Source organism: Morus notabilis, unplaced genomic scaffold (genome assembly GCF_000414095.1).
Source record: "Morus notabilis unplaced genomic scaffold, ASM41409v2 Scaffold135, whole genome shotgun sequence".
Lineage (NCBI taxonomy): Eukaryota > Viridiplantae > Streptophyta > Magnoliopsida > Rosales > Moraceae > Morus > Morus notabilis.
In genome coordinates, this window is record NW_010367319.1 from 238,133 (window position 1) to 259,513 (window position 21,381).

General features: G+C 36.7%; 1 protein-coding gene across 1 annotated transcript; it reads left to right on the forward strand.

The window, feature by feature from the left end:
- The first annotated feature begins 17 nt into the window (after positions 1 to 17).
- LOC21406117 lies at positions 18 to 20,486 on the forward strand. The gene is given in 24 exon segments (XM_024174893.1): positions 18 to 177; positions 1,291 to 2,341; positions 2,679 to 2,794; positions 3,698 to 3,906; positions 4,805 to 4,924; positions 5,661 to 5,789; positions 6,028 to 6,153; positions 6,725 to 6,780; positions 6,867 to 6,966; positions 7,740 to 7,857; positions 7,941 to 8,150; positions 8,584 to 8,908; positions 9,162 to 9,255; positions 9,722 to 9,729; positions 9,731 to 9,825; positions 9,941 to 10,203; positions 10,341 to 10,465; positions 15,797 to 16,031; positions 16,483 to 16,671; positions 16,755 to 17,041; positions 17,719 to 17,926; positions 18,016 to 18,255; positions 19,331 to 19,416; positions 19,774 to 20,486. Coding segments are annotated over 23 exon segments (4,344 nt in total). The 5' UTR covers positions 18 to 177; positions 1,291 to 1,496; the 3' UTR covers positions 19,934 to 20,486.
- The last annotated feature ends 895 nt before the right edge of the window (positions 20,487 to 21,381 follow it).

Consider the following 21,381-nt stretch of genomic DNA (forward strand, 5'->3'; position numbering starts at 1 on the left):
GAAAAGGAAAAGCAAAGGCAAAAGCAAAGAGACAAAGCGGAAACCATTTCCCCCCCAGATTCTTACCACGATTGAGAAAGTGTCTTCGACAGCGAAGCGTCTTCCTTCACCACCTCCAGATTCAGCTCAATTCTCCAGTGCCGTGATTTTCTCGCTCCTTTTCCGGCTTGCCAAACGGTAATGTTTTTTTTTAATACTCTGTTTTGCTTTGATTTCGCGGTTGTTGATCGGAGTAGTTTGAGATTTTGAAGCATCGGATGAGACTGTGGTGAGTTTGAAGTTTGAAGCTCGATTTTTGTTCGTGAAATGTGGAGATTGGAAATTGAAAGTGGCCGATCTCTTGCCTGTTTTTATTCTTTCTGGTTTTTTCTTTTTTGTTTTTTTATTGCTCTGTTTTTTTTTTTCGATTGATGTGTATGTATGCGTGTGTATATACTGTATTTGTATATATATATATATATATATATAGGAAGTGAGTTCGTCGGCATTACATGCTGGACTGGATTTTTTTATTTTTTGCTTGGATGATTCTTCAATTGGTTTTGGTTTGAGCATCGGAGTTGTGTTTGAGTTTGATCAATGCCGTGGAGAGAAAATTACTAAAAGTTTGTGTTTGCACATGGAATTGTGAAAAGAAAAGAGAAGAAAAAGGGATTGATATATGCTTTTGCAGTATAATGTATAAGCAAAGAGTTTGTATGTAAGTGTAAGCCATAATTCTGATAAAGGATTTCTTGAAGTAGCTTCATAATAATTGGACTCAAGTTCAATACTTCTAATCCTTAAGGACACAAATTTTGTGTATGTTCTCCGCTTTTGGGTGCTGAACAGACTAGCGGTATTAGGAATTGGACATGGCTTGCTAGGTGGAATGGACAAGAAGACAGTTAATCTTTATGAGTAACATAATCAAAAGTGAAGATTAAGCAGCTGAATAGTTGAAAAATACGTGTAACAGTGTCTGTAACAGTTCTGATATAGTTGGACTCATCACTCACGTTGACCAGCTAGTTTCTAGAGTAGTTGGAATTATATTCTATAAAAGAAAGAACAGACTTCTAGTCAAACTATACCTGACACTATCCTTTGTAGTGGTACATTTATTGGTTCTCTTTACCTCTATTTTTTTGTTTTGGTTCACCGGTTTTTTCCGTGGGAAATTTTTGTTAAGATTAGGTAAATTTTTGGAGGTCAATCTGACACTGTGGATTTAAGTGCTATTTGGAAAGGAAGATTCTTATCCACCATATTTGATCATATTGTTTATCTTACATTTATTTTTTCGTTTAGTTGCAGATAAGATTCAATACATATGACAGCAGGAATGTTAAAATGGTGAAACAATCATTGTAGCTGATCACACACTGAGGAAGTCAATATTTTGGTAGTAATTGTACAACGCCACTGCTTGGTTTGACAAGTTGAAAATACTGGATTCAAGTGCAGTTCCTCATGTATATAAACGATTTTTTTGAATTTGATCTCCGTGAGTGCTGATGCATCCTTCACCAAGTCAAAAATATCTTTGGTGGTTCACTCTGGTGGGATATCTCTATATATTTACCCCTTCTTTTAGTTCAGTTCAGTATGCAAGCCAAGACACAAGATTGGACAAATGGTCACCTGACTCTCAGTTACATATTCATGATGGTTCTCAAATCAGCACCACAATCCATAAGCAAGTTCCAACTTTATCATCCTCATTATTCGATTCAGTGTCTTGTGAAGACCTAGAAGGTGTTGGGTCACTTAACACCACCTGTTTGCTACATTCAAACTTAAACTGGGATTCCGATCTCTATGTATATGGTACTGGAAACCTGGAGATACTCTCTGATGTGTCCATTGTGTGCCCCATTGAGGGCTGTACAATTACATTTAACTTGTCTGGCAATGTTAATATTGGCCAGAATGCAACAGTTGTTGCCGGTTCTGTAGTTTTCTTAGCTTCCAATCTGACTATGGGTTATAATTCTTCTATAAATACAACATCATTGGGAGGCTTACCACCTTCCCAAACTAGTGGCACACCAGTTGGCTATGAAGGTGCCGGTGGAGGACATGGTGGTCGTGGTGCTTCTTGTGTGAAAAATAATAAGACAAGTTTTTGGGGTGGTGATGTGTATGCTTGGTCTTCATTGTCTGAGCCATGGAGTTATGGGAGTAAGGGTGGCAGAACATCTCCTGATACTCCATATGGAGGGAATGGTGGAGGGCGTGTTAAACTTTTAGTAAAGGATATGCTATATATCAATGGGTCTGTAACTGCAGAAGGTGGTTTTGGAGGGTCAGCTGGTGGAGGAGGATCCGGTGGAAGTATATTTGTGCATGCTGTAAAGCTGTGAGTATACACTTCCCTGTTCATTCTAATCCCATTCTTGTAGAACTACATAGTTTAGAAGTTACACTACTGAACTTATGGTGGTGTCAAGAGTGATTGAACTATTCTCTCTGTCCTGAATCTTCTCTCTTGAAAATATACCATCAAATATTCACTTTAGTGGCGTGCATTGAAATTTTCCATAGAACTGTTGATGCTAAATGATGCAATTAATTTTCCTGCATTTATTCATCACGGACCACCCATTATCAGATATGGTATTGTAAGCATTGTAGATACTACAGTCCACATTTTAAGTTCCATCCTAAATTTTTTGGCATTGTGTCCTGTCACATAGGAAGGGATATGGAACTATAAGTGCAGCTGGTGGGACTGGATGGGGTGGAGGTGGTGGTGGAAGAATCTCTCTGGATTGTTACAGCATACAAGATGATCTAAAAGTTACAGTGCGTGGTTCGTATCAATTAAACATCTGTATCTGGTAGTTGAGCCCAGGATTACTAAAGTTCTAAATATCTGATTGTTTCCCTCTAATATTGCTAAAAATTGCAATTATCTGAAATTGTCAACTTTGTGGATAAATCTTAATGCTTAAATTACCAACAACTATGAAACAATTTCATTGGAAGTACCTAAAGAAAACTTCTTGGTGGCTGAAACTCTAATATAGTTTTTAGTTTTGGTTCTTAACCCGAATAAGTGAAATTGTCAAATGCTAGTTAGTATGGACTTTTTTTCTTTGATTTCTGTATGACTTTGCCTAAAAGAATAACTACAAAATGAACCATGTTTCTTTATGTCTATAATCCATACTTAAGAGTTAAAAACTGGCCAAATAAGAAATATGTCATTTAATTTTTGAACTACACCCTTCTTACTTTGTGCTCTCTTTATTTTGACTACCCTTAGAAGCACTGCTTGTGAACGCTTTAACCTTATCCAAAATAAAATCGATAGTGTACGCTCGATAATATCCTCATTTGGATTCCTTCTTGTAAGTTCTGATAGTTATCCTTCTACTTTAGTTTCCTGCTCTCAAGCTATCTCTGTGGTTCTTTACCTTTTTACTTTTCAATTACCCTTCTAAGAAAATTGTGTGCATGTTTCCTTTCTTTTTGGCCTATATGACACTATTTTGGGATTTAGGGTTCATTAGCTGCAAATAAAAAGTAGGCATAGAAGGAAAGAAATTACCTTTGGCTTATTTGGGAGTTTACCAAATCATACCAAACTTGGTTATCTTGAGATTGTCGAAGATGAATACAACAATGGTTGTCTTTTCTGATGTTATGCTTGTAGTTATAATCGTCTCCCCCATGAAGTGCAACTCTGCATGATATGCTTTTCTTGTTCCAGGTGGTTTGAGTATAGGTTGTCCGGTGAATGCTGGAGCAGCTGGAACCTATTTTAATGCAGATTTACTTAGTCTAAGAGTTGGTAATGACAATGTCACAACAGAAAGCGAAACCCCTCTGCTCGATTTTCCCACCAGCCCATTATGGTCACATGTTTTTGTGGAGAATAATGCTAAAGTATTGGTTCCACTACTATGGACCAGAGTTCAGGTTGCCAAAATTTCTTCTCATCTATTATTTTTTATTTCATGAGTTAATTAAATTTCTTGTTCGTGTTATATTGTATAAGAGTGTGCTACTAGGGGTTTGTTTCATCTAGACACTGTTTCCTGAAGCTGCCTTTTGTTTTGGTTTTTCATTTTATTTATTTACTTTTTCCTTTTTTGGGATGCATTCCGTAGTGGCTTTGGAGCATTTCTTATGTTGGTTTATCTTATTATTATTTTTTTCCCCTAATAAACTGCTTTGTTGATGGTTGATACTGGAAGGAAGCAGTACAAAGGAAAGAGGACAAGAGTCCTCAAGAAAACAAAAACCAGAAAAGAAAAGAAACAGAAACTGAAAAGATAGGAATAAAAAACCACCAAAGAACCCCCAATCTCCTAAGATCTAATCACCCTATTACATATTTTGAAATCAGAACATCTAAGAAAATGGAAAGTCTTCAAAGGCTTTGCAGTTAAGGCCTAAAAAGGACCTAGGTATTTTTCTTTAAGATTAAAGAACTTGGAAGTGGACTCTTTTTATTTGCATTACTTTCTTTCTTTGGATAGAGATACTCACTGCAGTAACTGCCCTTGAATTATTCATAGATTAGGCTAAAATTGTTTGCATTTTAGACCTTTTATTTTGCTTTCATGTTTATGGTTTATTTCGTATATCTGTCTTGACCCATATTTATTTTCTTCTCCTTTGGGAGGGGTTTGAAGAGAGCGGATGTTATTTTTTGTTTTTATTATTATTTTTTTTTAAGATGGGGAGAGTAGAACTTATATCCATGTCTTTCTGCATTATTAATTTTCACATTAGTCTTTTTGTACATTGTTACGGAATACCTTATATTGAAATGTAATTTATGGGATGCGTCCTTAATCTTTTTATTATGTAGGTGAGAGGACAAATTAGTCTATACCGTGGAGGCAGTATCATTTTTGGATTATCAAACTACCCCATCTCAGAATTTGAGCTTGTTGCCGAAGAACTGTTGATGAGCGATTCCACTATAAAGGTTAGTTGCACTTCCAACTCCCACTATCTTCCTCGTTTAACTGTTCAGGACCTGTATCCACTATTTATCAAATATAATGAGGCTGAAACAAGCTAAATGCAAAATGAGCAATGACATGTTGTCTTGTTGGACCAGCATAATTAAACATCAACCAAGATCAAATTGAACAAATTTAAGACAAGCAGCAATCAGAATCAAGAAACTCCACTATAATTCTCTTGGCTTGGGTCTGGCAAAAGAAACTCCCAACTGTAATGAAGCATACATTCAAGTAAAATTCGTATTTGTATATAAAACATATAGACTGGGAGCTCAAAATAAAACCGGCAGTATTTTCGTAAAAGGAAGATTCAAATCAAAGTAAAGACCAAAATATTAAAATAGAAGGAAAGAGATTATTTGAATATAAAATCCATTTTGATCCCTCACCTATTAGATGAAGAAACTAGCCAATATGAGCTTATTCCCAATTTCTTAAATGGGCCAAAGCAAAAATACTTTTCTTTGCTCAAACTAAATTAGTAAATTCATTAATCAAATATCTCTTGACATAGTATCATTTTGCTTGACTTATCCAACATTTAACATTATTAACAATTAAATCTATTCTACTTTATTTATTTGCCTTTTTCTTTATTTTCCTTTTTTGTATATGGAGCTGTGCATAATTTTCAAATCTCAAAAGCCCTCCCTAATTTTCTATCACAAGCTAAACGATTCCTATACACAAATTTAGGTTTTTGGTGCATTTAGGGTTGCTGTCAAGATGTTACTCATGTGGAATTCTAAAATCCAAATTGATGGTGGTGGAAAAACTGTTGTTCCGGCCTCAATACTTGAAGTCAGGAATCTGGTTGTTCTGAGGGTAAGATTCAAACATCACCAACTGTTTTTATTAGGCCTTGGATTTATGTATCATCTTGTTCTTGGAAAATTTAGAAGCCCATGTAACTGATTCCTTGTATTTAGTCTGCCTTTATTTGGGCTGATTTTGTGGTTAGGTAGCTGTGGTTCTTTTGTTGTCTTTATTTTTTCTTATTTCTTAATAGATTCTTTTTTTTGCAAAGAGAAAAAAAAAGTAATAATAACTTTTTCTATTGCAGCAAAATTCAGTCATTTGTTCAAACGCAAACTTGGGGGTTTATGGTCAGGGACTGCTGAGGCTGACTGGTTATGGTGATGCAATTCAGGCCCAGAGACTCTCTCTGTCTCTCTTTTATAACATAACTGTAAGATATTAGAGTATAAAATAATGCGTTTACATCTTTGTATTTTTAACGTAATTTTTGTTGTATGGTTGCAGTTCTCCTATGTATTGGACAACAAGCAGTAGATATGTTCCTGTACAAGCTTTTTTGTGTGCACATCATCACATACATTCTGTTCTGTTTTCCTTTTTTTTTCTTTTTTTTTTTTTTTCTTGTAGAATGCTTGAGATTCAAATAATAGAATATTCTGTTAATTTGCAAATGGCCGGCTACGTGTAGTAGTTACTAACTTTTGGTTAACATTTCACAATCTATAAAAAACTGCATTCAGACCGAAGCTGCTTTTATTTTGTACATCTGGAAATGTCAATTTCATGATTTCTAAGAAAAAGATAATAGAATTTAGAATTTAGAGTGCTTCTTTCATTTTGGACATCCAGAGATGTTTAACTTGTTGTTTCTTAATGCTTTAGCATGACATTTATTTCCAGCTAGCTTGTACGATTCTATCGTCCTTTAACAACAATACTTCTAATATATTCTTGGATTTTCTGATTTAGAGCTAACTGATTTGCAACTGATCACATGACAGGTTGGGCATGGTGCTTTACTTCAGGCTCCTTTGGATGATGATGCTAGTAGAAGCACGTAAGTTGAAATCTGGGGCTTTCATGTAACTGCGTTATTTATTGAATTAAGGAGATGAAAGCTGCATTTTGAATTTATTGGCGCAGGATTACAGAATCCCTTTGTCAGAGTCAGACATGCCCAATGGATTTGATTACTCCACCTGATGATTGCCATGTTAATTATACGCTGTCCTTTTCAATCCAAGTAAGTATCAAATCAGAAATTTGTTTTCTTTTTTAATTCCGTTGTAATTATCAACATTGTTTCCATGATTATTTTAATTTTTCATTGGAAACAGTACAACATTTTGTTGTGAAACTTGTTGAACAATCTTCTCAAAAGGTCGCTTAGAACTTACCTGCAGCTTTTTGGGTTCTGTATGGCAGTATGTCTGCTCGGGGTATTGCATCTTCTACAACTGTGCCAGACACTTGTCAGTTCAATGCATCTCTGGCATCTTTTCTTGGTCGTGTCTTTTACCCGTCATCTAGGCATGTGATTATTTGATTGACGGTGTAAATTGTGCTTTGAAGTGACTAGAGGGACTTTCTGGCAGAGTTAATTTCTTAGCAATTTCACGACATGTGATTATTTGATTGCCAGTATAGATTGTGCTTTGAAGTGACTAGAGGGACTTTCTGGCAGAGTTAATTTCTTAGCGATTTCTTGTAATTGCTTGGAGTTCTTTCTGAGCTTATATTATGATGTCATCTTTTAGGTTTAACCATGTCCCTTACATGATACCTCAACATATCCTTCATAAAATACATGTTATTGAATCATGTCTTCTTTCAGTTATAAATCCTTCCATTCTTCATGACGACTTCGTGTTCTGATTATGAATTTCATCATCATTAACTACTTGTCTTGGTGTTTGTCTTGTTGCTTCAACTTTTCATTTTAGTCGCTTTTAGAAGAATTCTATGTAATTCTAGCAATATTGCTGTTGAAATGAAATTTCTTTTACCCTTTGACAGATCTGCCGTGTTGAGGACCTTCTTGTCAGTGGTATTGTCAAGGGAAGTGTCATCCACATTCACAGGGCAAGGACTGTTACTATTGGTAGCAATGGTCTGCTGACAGCATCTGAATTGGGTAATGGCACAGCAGAGATTGTTTTAACACAAAAATAATTGCATGTTTTTGGCTTCTTATTGCTTAGGAACCCCATTTTTCAGGTTGCAGCGACGGTATTGGGAAGGGAAACTATTCAAATGGAGCTGGTAGTGGTGCCGGACATGGAGGAAGAGGGGGTTCTGGTTTTTTTAATGGGAAAACTTGCAATGGTGGCAATAAATATGGCAATGCGGACCTTCCATGTGAATTGGGAAGTGGAGCTGAAGGACCCAATCACTCAAATATAAATGTAGTTGGAGGGGGATTGATTGGTAAACATTTCTAGAACAACTACATCTTAAATCCAAAAAGAGAATGTCTATTAATATTTTGGCATGTAGATGTAATTTAGTAAACAAAAATGAAAAGGATGTAAGATAATTGAATTGATGAGGTATGCCCATAGGCTGAAGTCGGGCCAATACATGGATGGATCTAGGGAAAGGTCACTAACCAGAAAAACGTTGAAACTTCTGAATCATGAAATTTCTCCTTTAAACTGCGGTCAATTAGGTTTGGGTATCAACATGTAGTTTGATGTTCTTGTGAAAATGGAGAAAATTTAAGGGGTTTTGCATATGTTATCTTTTCTCTCTCTTTTTTTTTTTTCCTATGTTAAATTTAAACCTTTAATGTTAACTGATGTATGTTCAGTCACATTTTTACTACACTTTCATGCTTATTATTTGTGTTTATGTTTTCTAGTGATGGGATCCATCCAGTGGCCGCTCTTGGGGCTTGATATCCGTGGATTTTTGAGTGCTGATGGTCAAAGCTTTGGTAAAGCAACAAGAAACGGTAATGGTTCTGTGATTGGCGGAGTTGGTGGAGGTTCAGGGGGAACAATCTTGCTTTTCCTTCAAGAGCTCAGGCTTGCAGGGAACTCATATTTGTCAGTTCTTGGGGGCAATGGTGGTCCTCATGGTGGTGGTGGTGGTGGGGGTGGTAGAGTTCATTTCCATTGGTCCAAGATTGATTTTGGTGATGAATATGTGCCTGTTGCAAGTATAAGTGGCTCCATTAGCAGTAGGTAAGACTTCATATGTAGAGATGTGGAATAATTGAATTACTACTAGTATGAGTGCTAACAAAGAAGAAATGCCAGAATATTTCCAGTCGATGCAACTGCAAAGTTCTATAATCTTGCCAAGCTATAACCAATATACACATACAGCCATCATATAAGTATATTTGTTTTTTATCCCCAAAAAAAAAAAAATCACATAAGTATATTGGTTTAGTAATATCATTTTATTTTCTTCTTGAATTATGATAACTTTCAGCGGAGGTGCTGGGAATAATGGTGGTCGTTATGGTGAAGAGGGCACTATCACTGGGAAAAAATGCCCCAAGGGCCTCTTCGGCACTTTCTGCACGGTATTTTCCATTTACCTTATGTGATATTTGTTTTTTTACTTCCAAATGAAGTAACCAGGTTTTCTTGCCTGTTTAGTTGTGCTTCACATGTTTGGTATGAAAAGTGAAGTAATTGTAATTCCAAATGACTGTTAGTTGCAATTTTTCAATTTGTACAAGGACAAAGCTTTTTTAGAGTACATGTTGAACAGGGAGGCATAATTTGGGCTTCTTGGTAGGGAATAGTGAATCTTATACAAATTCACACTAGCCAAGAGAGGACAAGTGACATTTCAGTGCAAAAGGAACCATGAAAATGGCATCTTATTCTTCATGCTCTATAATGACTAGAAACCGGGTTCTCTAGTCACTAAATTCAGACTTCAACGTTGTTTGTTTCACTTTGCCACATATGAACAAAATTTAATTCACCTTCTGTATTCTGCATAAAATCTTATGTATTCATGATAATTTTTCAATTTTACAGGAATGCCCGCACATATAAAGATACTGATGGCTCTGATGAATCTCTTTGCATTCCTTGTGCACTCGATCGTATTCCAAGTCGTGCTGAGTTCATATATGTACGAGGTAACATCTATAAATATTGGTTTTAATTTGATGTATCATTATTTGCCTCCATTTCCCTTTTTGATAGCTGTTTCTTGGCCTTGCCTCACATTAAGCTGCATACAATTTTCTGCAGGCGGAGTTACTAAGTCATCTTGTCCCTATAAATGCATATCTGACAAGTATAGAATGCCAAATTGCTATACTCCTCTTGAAGAGCTCGTTTATACTTTTGGAGGCCCCTGGCCTTTTGCTATTCTGCTGTCATGCATTTTGGTTCTTTTGGCTCTATTATTAAATACTTTGAGGACTAAATTCGTGGGATCAGGTTCTTATAACAGTTCACGTTCAATTGAACACAGTCATAATCGTTTCCCATATCTTCTTTCCCTGTCTGAGGTATGTCTACGTTTCTTTTCTTTTTCAACAATGACTCCTCCTTTTCGGTTTATGTTGAATTTTCCAGCTGTGAAGTTTAACTATGTGCTGCACCCTTTTTTTTTTTTTTGCTTCTTTTTTCCATTTTTGAATGATAGGTGCGAGGAACCAGATTTGAAGAAGCTCAAAGCCATGTTCACCGGATGTACTTTATGGGTCCTAATACTTTTAGAGAACCCTGGCATCTTCCCTATTCGCCTCCCAATGCAATCATTGAAATAGTGTAAGTAAATAACTCCTAGAAGGGTATATGCTATACTGATCACTCTATAGCCTACTGGAAAGGATCATGTTCTTCTGTTATTGCCGCAATGATTTGTATTTGGTCTTCTAGAAAATGAGACTAAAACTGAGGAAACCTCTTATTATTTCAGCTTATGTTTTTCGGATACATCACTGCTCCTCTTATAGCAGTTTTACAGACCCGGACAGCTATGCTACAAGGTTGACCTTGTTATTTCCCGATGTAATGAGAGAATATTTCTCATTTAATATAGGAGGTCAACTTACTCTATTTTAAGAAATAGACAACCGGGAGAGGAAAAAGTCTTAACCCCACGAATAGGAAACTCATAACCACCCACGGATTCAAGGATTTATTTGATCCTTTCATCCGTTTACAATTACTCTCACAACACTCCCCCTCAAGCTAGGCTAAATATATTGATCATGCCCAGCTTGGAACACAATTCTTCAAAGACATTTCCGCTGAGTGCTTTTGTAAGAATATTAGCTGTTTGCAACAAGGTTGGAATGTACCGCAACTCAAATTTTCCATCTTCAAGTTTTTCTTTGATGAAGTGGCGATCAATTTCTACATGTTTCGTCCTATCATGGTGCACATGATTCTTTGCAATGTTGATGGCTAACTGATTATCACAATGCATCTTTATGGATCCTTCACTGCTGATCTTCAATTCTTATAGAACTCGTTCACTCCAAATACCTTCACATATTCCTTGTGCCATTGCTCGTAATTCTGCTTCTGCACTGCTTCTTGAAACCACCGGTTGCTTCTTGCTTCGCCAAGTCACCAGATTCCCCCACACATAGGTGCAATAACCAGATGTAGATCTTCAGTCCTGTGTTGAACCAGCCCAGTCAGCATCAGTGTAGATCACTATGTCTCTCCTTGAACCCTTTTGAAAATATAGCCCCTTACCATGAGTCATTTTCAAATATCTTAGGATTCTATAAACAGCCTCCATATGCTCCTCTCTACGGTCGTTCATGAATTGACTTACTGTGCTTATAGCAAAGCTAATATCTGGTCTGGTGTGAGACAAATATATCAACTTTCCCACTAGTCTTTGGTATCTCCCCTTATCTACTGGAACACCATCTTCTTTAGATCCCAACTTGGTGTTAGAGTCCATAGGAGTACTTGCAAGCTTGCACCCAATCATTCCAGTCTCTTTCAGGAGATCTAGAACATATTTCCTTTGAGAAACCGGGATTACTTTCCTTGATCGAGCTACCTCCATTCCCATAAAGTATTTAAGGTTCCCGAGGTCTTTAATTTCAAATTCTTTTGCCAACATCCGTTTCAAATCATCCATTTCACTTAGATCATTTCCTGTCAATATGATATCATCCACATACACTATCAGTATGGACAGTTTACCTCCCTCGGAGTGTTTGACAAACAGCGTGTGATCTGCCTGCCCTTGAGCGTATCCGTATTGTTTAACCACTCTAGTGAACCTATCGAACCATGTTCGTGGGGACTGTTTGAGTCCATTCAATGATCTTTAGAGCTTACAAACTTTATTTGTTGTGGATTGTGTTTCTAGTCCTGGTGGAATCTTCATATAAACTTCTTCAGCTAGATCACCGTTGAGGAAGGCATTTTTTACATCAAGTTGACGTAGTGGCCAATCCAAGCTTGCTGCTAAAGAAAGGAGTATTCGAATAGTATTGAGTTTGGCTACAAGAGCAAAAGTTTCTTAATAGTCAATTCCATATGACTGTGTAAACTCTTTAGCAATTAAGCGTGCTTTAAACTAGTCAACACTTCCATCTTCTTTGTATTTCACGGCAAATATCCACTTGCATCCAATTGGATTTTTATTAGGAGGGAGATCTGTGTTTACACATGTACCATTTTTCTCTAATGCCCGAATTTCTTCCCAAACTGCATCTCTCCATTTTGGTTGATTAAGTGCCTCGGAAATGGTGGTAGGTACCTAAATGTTATCCAAGTTGGTTACCAGGGCTTGCATTTTCGATGATAAACCTTGATAGGATACAAAGTTATAGATTGGATGCTTTGGACATGACTTGACTCCTTTCCTTACAACAATAGGCCGATTAAGATCATCATCAATAAACTCATTATTAATGGAGGTGGGTTTGGTGTTACCTGATGAATTTGTACTTGAATTCGGTTCGAATTCTTGGTTTTTCTCCAGAAGAGCTTGTGACTCTACCTCTCCTGGACTTCTCTTCTTTCTCGAGTAGACAATGAGTTCTTTGTTGGGAATTGGATGGTCTTGAGATTGACATGAAATTTGAGTTGTGTTTTGGTCATTTGAGCAAGAATTAGGACTAGGATCAGGAGTAGGTTCTGGTGTATCTTGATGAAATTGTAGGTTAGTGTGAGAGCCATCTATGTCATTGGATATTTCCCGGGACCACTCAAGGCTAGTTGTGTCATCATCATTCCAAAATTGATATTCCTGTATGAATTCCCTATCCCCCTGAATAGCAGGCTTGGGATAGAATGGCACTTGTTCAAAAAATGTAACGTCCATGGTGGTGTAGAATTTGTTGGTAGTGGGAGAATAACATTTATACCCTTTTTGATGTGGAGAGTATCCAACAAATATACACTTAACAGCTCTAGGGTCAAGTTTTCCCATTCGGTGTTGATTAATATGGACAAAGGAAGTGCACCCAAATACTTTAACATGGATTGTGGATATAATTCGGCTGTTAGGGAAAGCTGTAAGTAGCACTTGGGAAGGTGTTTTGTATTTTATAATCCTAGAAGGCATTCTATTGATCAAATATGCTGCTGTAAGGATTGCTTCTCCCAGAGAAATTTTGGAGTGTTAGAGGCAAACATTATGGATCTTGTGACTTCTAAGAGATGTATGTTTCTCCTTTCTGCAACCCCATTTTGCTGTGGGGTGTCAACACAGGAACTTTGGTGTATAATACCTTGTCAACACAGGAACTTTGGTGTATAATACCTTGGGAAATCAGGTAATCTCCTAGAGTGTTTTTGAAGTATTCTCCGGCATTATCAGTCATGAGTATTTGAATCTTTGTTTGAAATTGGGTTTGGATCATATTATTAAAATTTTTTTAATATCTTCTCTACATTTGATTTTCCTTTCATAAGGAAGACCCAAGTGATTCTTGTATGATGATCCATGAATGACACAAATCATCGTGACCTAGTTATATCTTTAACTCTAGATGGCCCCCACACATCACTGCGAATTATTGTGAAGGGATGGGATGGTGTATAGTGATGAGGAACATAGGTACTTCAAGTATGTTTTGAAAGTTGAACATACTTGCCTTTTTATTGATAAACAACGCGGGAAACATTTTCTCAAGATACATAAAGTTTGGGTGACCTAGTCTATGGTTCCATAACATAATTGCATTCTCATTATTGGACTTAATAGCTGAATCAACATAAATATGGGACTGACTTGAAGGCACGCGACTGTTGGGTTGGTCATGATCATTGACATTGAGGAGGTAGAGTCCCGAGCACTTCTTAGCATTGCCAATCGTCTTCCCCGAACTCAAATCCTGAAATTCACACATGTGAGGAAGAAACTTAGTAACACAATTCATGTCCTCAGTGAGTTTACTAATAGATATCAAATTGCAATCTATATCGGGCACCAATAGAACAGAATGAAGAATTAGATCCTTTGCAATGGTAATTGAACCTATGCCAGCCACCTTGGTCAGTGACCCATTGGCTATCCTTACTGTAGGGTTGCCATTACTAGGGCTAAAGGAGGTAAATAGTTTTGCATCTCCTGTCATGTGATCAGTTGCCCCTGAGTCGATAATCCATTGATGAGTAGTTTCTTGTTTAACATGCAATGCAAGTGGATTGTTAACTTTTTGAGCAAATGATCCGGTACCAATTACATTTGAGGCAGGAATTGATTTGTGCTTGGTTGAACATTTGCTGTAAGGCTTCCAACTGTTCTTTGCTGAAATAGGTGACTTCAGGTTTGCTGGAATTCTCCTCGGTTGTAGCAGTATTTCCTCGGCTCTCCCTATCATTTTGCTGTCTTGATGGCTTCCAATCAGCTGGCTTGCCATGTATTTTCCAGCATGTCTCCCTTGTATGCCCTGTACGCCTACAATGATCACACCATTGGCGCCCTTTTTTGTTGTTGCTGTTTGGCATACTTCCTCTTGCAGCCAGTGCAGATGGTTCCAGTAAGTTTTGTGGAGTGGACTGTGGACCCAGCATCACCTTCTTGCAGCTTTCTTCCCTCCTAACCTCGGAGAATACCTCTCGAATGTTGGGTAGAGGTTTCTGGCCCATGATTCTTCCTCTGACTTCATCTAGGTTTTTGTTGAGTCTTATCAGAAATTTATAGACCCTTTTCTTCTCCACAATCTTCTTGTATTTTAAACCATCATCAGGACACTTCCACTCAAGCTCCTCATATAAATCTATCTGCTGCCAATGCCCAGTCAGTGTGTTAAAGTACTGAGTCACCGACATATTCCCTTGGCGTAGATGATGTAGTATGCTTTCCACTTCAAACAATAGTGAAGTGTTTTCATTGTTGGAGTAGGTCTCCTTAACTGCGTCCCAAATCTCCTTGGCTGTTTCATAGAGGAAAAAGTTTTCTCCAATTTCATTTGTCATGGAATTGATTAGCCATGACATAACCATGTTATTGGCAGCCTTCCAAGTTTTGTACTGTGGATCAGTTTTGTGGGGAGCCACCGCTGCTCCAGTGAGAAAATCATCTCTTCCTTTTCCACCGATGAACATCATGACGGATTGTGACCATTGAATGTAATTGCTACCATTCAATTTATGGCCAGTGATAGGTTGAACAATATTGTTGTCTGCTATTCCCCCAGCGCTTGCATTGCTGTTGCTGTCATGGCCTGAGGTTACTTCCGAATAGGTGGAGGATCCCCGTTTGTCACTCGCCATTGTAGCTGATTAACGGCGGTTAGGATATTCGAAAGAATGGCTCTGATACCATCTAGAAAATGAGAGTAAAACTGAGGAAACCTCTTATTATTTCAGCTTATGTTTTTCGGATACATCACTGCTCCTCTTATAGCAGTTTTACAGACCTGGACAGCTATGCTACAAGGTTGACCTTGTTATTTCCTGATGTAATGAGAGAATATTTCTCATTTAATATAGGGGGTCAACTTACCCTATTTTAAGAAATAGACAACCGGGAGAGGAAAAAGTCTTAACCCATAGAATAGGAAACTCATAACCACCACGGATTCAAGGATTTATTTGATCCTTCCATCCGTTTACAATTACTCTCTCAACAGTCTCAAACTATGTGTTTATGCTTTTATCCTCTTTGGACAACAGGTATGAAGATGCTTTTAACAGATTTATTGATGAGATCAACTCTGTCACTGCCTATGATTGGTGGGAAGGATCAGTGCATAGTATTCTATCAGTTCTTGCATATCCTTGTGCCTGGTCCTGGAAACAGTGGCGCCGTCGAAGTAAAGTTCACCAGCTTCAGGAATTTGTCAAATCTGAATATGATCATTCATGTCTCCGCTCCTGTAGATCTCGAGCATTATACAAAGGGATGAAGGTTCATATTATGATCTTTTCTCTTTTTAATCTATCAAAAGTTTGTAGGAGGTTTATTTTAGACTGAAAAAGGAAAATATAGCTTTTTTTTTTCTCAATCGGAAAAGGAAAAGAACGCGAAAAAAATGAATCCACTCAGCTTTCAAAATTTGAAACCTTATTGCAGTAGTCCTAACCTTCTTGGCCATTCATTAATGTGCCTTAAAATAACACATGGACTCAGATTGCATTTGACTTGGCCTTATTATACAAAATAAACACCAAGTTTGATCATCTCATTTTTTTCTACAGCTGACACATGAGAGAAAAAGTGTTGCTACTCGGTAGCTATTGTTAGTCTGCGAGAACATCCCTATTTAAAAATTCATCCCAAGTTCAGATTTACGTAGTGGTTTGGATTAGGTACCATTTAATCTACTTTTATTATATTCATAGAATGACAAATAATGTAGGTTGGAGCAACTCCAGACTTGATGGTGGCGTACATTGATTTTTTCCTTGGTGGTGATGAGAAACGTGTAGACATGGTATCCATCATACAGAAGAGATTTCCTATGTGCATAATATTTGGTGGGGATGGAAGCTACATGTCACCTTACAATGTTCACAGCGACACATTGTTGACCAATCTCATTGGGCAGGTCTTTGCTTATCCTTCGATTAAATTTCTCAATAATACTTTGAGTACTTCTTTCTGACAAAAACGTACATTATTTCGTGACAGCATGTTCCAGCAACTGTTTGGAATCGCCTGGTTGCTGGTATGAATGCTCAGTTGAGAACAGTGAGGCATGGATCTATTCGTTCTCACCTAATCCCCATTATTAAATGGATAAATAGCCATGCAAACCCTCAACTTGATTTTCATGGAGTTAAAATTGAGCTCGGATGGTTTCAAGCAACGGCTTCTGGTTACTATCAGCTTGGGGTATTGGTAGTAGTGGGTGACTATCCTCTTCAAAATGTGGACCACTCTGGAGTATTTGATAGAAGCAACAGTGAACCTCCAAGGTAGCTCGATTAATTTCAACACTGCTTAGGAAAGAGCATCTATCTACTTAATACATTTGCACCAACGTCTGCTTATTTGACTAATTTATTGAGAATTTGGAAATTCCAAGACTGAACACCAACTTCATTCATCCATTGAAAAAGAACAAATATAAAATTTTTCCCTTTCAAATTATGTTTCTTCTTGGTGAATTGGTAATTTCCAGTCTTTAGCTTACCTTTATACTATTTCATTTGATCTGTGATGATGGGGAGAAAATCATAAGTTGAATTGCAAAATGTGTTTTCTTGCTACTGAGACTTGCACGGCATGGCATTTTCTGTGCTTTTTAGGAATCTGCACTGCACTCTTAATTATTTAGTGGAAGAAGACCGGTTTAAATTGTAATGGAACGGCAATAATAATATTGATGATGATTATGAATTATGATAAATATTTCTGTTTGCTTGTTTGTTTCTTTTGTTTCTATCATTATTTTTGGGGTTGGACTTCTAAGTGCATTCAATATCTTTTTGGGCAAAAAGTACAGAGCAACTAGTCCCATTGTGAATGCACATAACAAGTATCGCATCATTTAAAGGATCTTTTTTTTTTTTTTTTGTGTGAAAAAAATAAGCCTCTATATATTGGTTTGTTTAAAAGGTTATTGACTTAGTCTATTTTATCCATATGCAAGGACCAATACTTCAAGTGCAAGAACAATTTTGAAGCAGTCGCACCAGAGCTTGCCATATATAGGTCATGCATTGTCTATCAAAAAGATCACGGGAGGAATTAATGGGGGTCTTATAAATGATACTACTTTGAGATCGCTGGATTTTAGAAGAGACTATCTCTTTCCAATTTCTCTCATACTGCATAATTCAAGACCTGTTGGTCGTCAGGTAATTCAAGGAGATCTCTTGTGCCACCTCTGCTATATGCTGATCAGTTTTTAAAACTAACACCATCTGATGCCAACTTGGTGTTTCAGGAAATTCTGCAGCTGCTGATTACGGTCATGCTTTTGGCAGATCTTTTTGTCACCCTTCTTACACTGCTACAATTCTATTGGGTTTCTCTTGGAGCTTTCCTTGCTATCTTGCTTATACTTCCTCTATCCCTCCTTTCTCCATTCCCAGCTGGGCTGAACGCCTTATTCAGTAAGGAACCTAGAAGAGCTTCGCTTGCTCGTGTTTATGCATTGTGGAATTCGACATCTCTATCTAATATTGTAAGTTTTGAATGGATTTTGATATCATCAGCTAGTTTTCTTTTTGTACATTTACTTCTAGTAGGATGCCACTTATTTTCCTAATAGGAAGGAATGCTTGCTGCACAAAATATTCAGAAAAAAAAAAAAAGAACTGCTATAAGTAGTATTACACGTGGCTAAATCATGAACCAACAGTCTTCTTGAGCTCCTTGTGCTTTTTTGTAGACAAAGTATATGTTGATAAAGACAGGGTAGGAAGATTGGTGAAAACCTCACCTAACATAGTTTTTTTACTTCTTCATGCCACTCTGATTAAGGAACTTCCAATACTTAATTTGCCCAACTAGTTGCGAGCGAAGCAAACAATGAAAATTTTAACTAGTTGCTAAACTTGCCAGAGAAAAATTGAAACATATAATTGACATAAAGATATTAACACTGCTGAAACTACAGCTCTGTTTTCCCCATATCTTGCTCTGATTCTCCATGAGCTCTCTTATCCTTTTGGTGATGTAAATTAGAGAAATGAAACGACCAGTAAATACTTCAGTCTCCAAACACCGTTGGAGCCTGGATTTTAATAGGAAATCCTGGGGGAAAACCTCAATGGTTGAAATAAAAGGAAATAGATTCCTGTAGGTGATGTTCTTTCATAATTTGTCTTCTCTGAGCCTAGAATGACTTGCTTTAAATAACTAAAACTAGCCCTTAGACTCCATGAAACACTTAAGAAACCCCAAACAAGACACTCAATGCACCATAACGTGCAATGAACCACTACATTAGTGATGACTAGAAATATGGAAAGACAAACAACTCCCTAAACATAATTAAAGTATAAAACACAAAGACTTAATTTCCTTCTGCATAATATGGTCAACAGGTGAAGTGGCTAAGAATATTCCTTAATGTTTTTTGGATGATTCATTATCAAAATATTTGGCGTTAATGTTTTAACTGATGTAAAGCTTGAGAGTTTGCAATTACTTGTTCAGAGATTTTGCAAAGGTTTAAATGTTTTAGTTGTTTGGATGTATTATGGTTATGCCTATTTGTTAACATTATATGATAAACTCACCCTTGACCTTTGTAGGCTGTTGCGTTTATTTATGGCATTTGTCATTATGGATTTTCCTCTTTCCAACCTCCTGATAAGGCAAATTCACGGAACCTAAGAAGGTGAGAATTGAACTTTTTACTTCCCAATCAATATGGAAATAGAAGCTTCCGCTTATTAACCGCATACGTTTGTCTGTCTTCAAGACTTCAACTTATGGATATATGTATCTGTGTATATAAATATATTTGTTTTTATTCACTGCAATTTAACCTTAAATGGTAATATTTTTTAAGGTTAAATTGCATCAAATCAAAATATCTCTATATGTTCCTTTTGTACTGATTGGGATAGTTAAGGTTTCTTAACTCTATCGTTTTCTTTTCTCAGTTTTGTTTGGTCAAGACTCGAGATTCAAATATTGATTCCTTTTCTTCTGCTTAACCATCTCTTAAGCTTTTGATTGAACTTGCCTTCAGGGAGGATGACAAATGGTGGCTTTTGCCTACTATTCTACTGTTGTTCAAGATAATACAAGCTCGTTTCGTTGACTGGCATATAGCAAATTTAGAGATCGAAGATTATTCACTGTTCTGTCCAGATCCAGATGCTTTTTGGGCCCATGAATCGGGTTCATGATTCATTCAATCTTTATGCAATGGGGTAGCGGCTTTTTCTTTGTTATTTTGCTGTCAGGAAAGAAGCGATATGTTCTGCTTTGGTACAGGTGCGTCTGCTTTGCCGGTGTACATAAGTTATATAGATGTACAATGTATTGTTTATAGGGGTGCATTTTTCCTTCACTGTGGCCATAGTGGAGTGCAAAGAACATAGGAAATAGATTTTTTTTTTTTTTTAAGCTAGGGGATAGGAAATAGATTCATTGTTCCATTTTTTTTTTTTTTTCCCAACTAGGCGTTCTTTTGTTGTAATATAAGAAAGCTTTTTCTATAGTATATGCATTTATTATATCCATATTCTCTCTCTCCTGTCTACCTCTCACTCTCTCTCATCCACTTTCAGACATAGTACACTACTTCTCAAAATCATTTTCCTGTTTAGTGATCAAGATTTAGCTTTGAGTTCAGTCATGAGAGATGTACATATAATGGAGGTACAAAAACCGCTAGACAAGTGGAAATGCCCCGAGTGTTTCAAATTTACAAAGTCATGCATGTTCCATCTTTGTTTATCCATTTCTATGGAATTGGAGAGAATCATATATTTGTTTTTTTCTTTTCTGTTTTTGGCTGAAAACATTTGTTAATCATATTACTTGTTGTATTTTAAGTTTTTCTATCATGTCAATAAAGTCAATTTTTCTTGGTATTTCTTAGTAGTCACTAGACCACGAATTCATGTTTTTTGTTGCCTTTTTGGTTTGTGGTAGTGATATCCTCTTTAAACAAAGAGTTGTTCAAGCGAAACATTAGAACCTCTCGCACCCAACGCTATTAAGTTTTAATTTCCAAAAGTGAGAGCTAAGTTGGAAAAGAAAAAAAAAAGAAAAGAAAAATTAAAGAAATAAAGGGAACTTTTTGTAGTCAACCCGTTATCTAATTTCCCAACAAAGAAAGTAAAATGTGATTCAGAGAGCGACAAAATAGTCACAATGTGGGAATCCAGAGTACGAGGATTATTATCTACTTAGGACTATAAGTTGTTTCTCTAACTCTCTCTCTCTCTCTCTCTATATATATATATATCTATATATATCTATATATATGTATATCTATATTTGTATATTGCGCAGAACTAGAACTAGAAATTAAACCTATTTGACGTTAGGAATAGAAACACAGTCGGAATGAGAACTTGAACTAGAAACTCCCATGCCAAATTACTCACATTTAGTCACTATTTTTTTGGAAGTACTTTAAGAAACAACAACCTTAATCTCAACATAGAAATATATCCAAACTCTGGTCGTATAAAGATTTACTAGAAAATGAAGAGATTATTTTGCTCTCCAATTGCGTTTGGGTCATATACCAAGTGATCCTATAATATATAACTCGTTGAATAACTATTTTAGTCGCACTTATACTTCAGCTAAAAAAGAAGGAAGAGGAGAATAGCTATTCTAA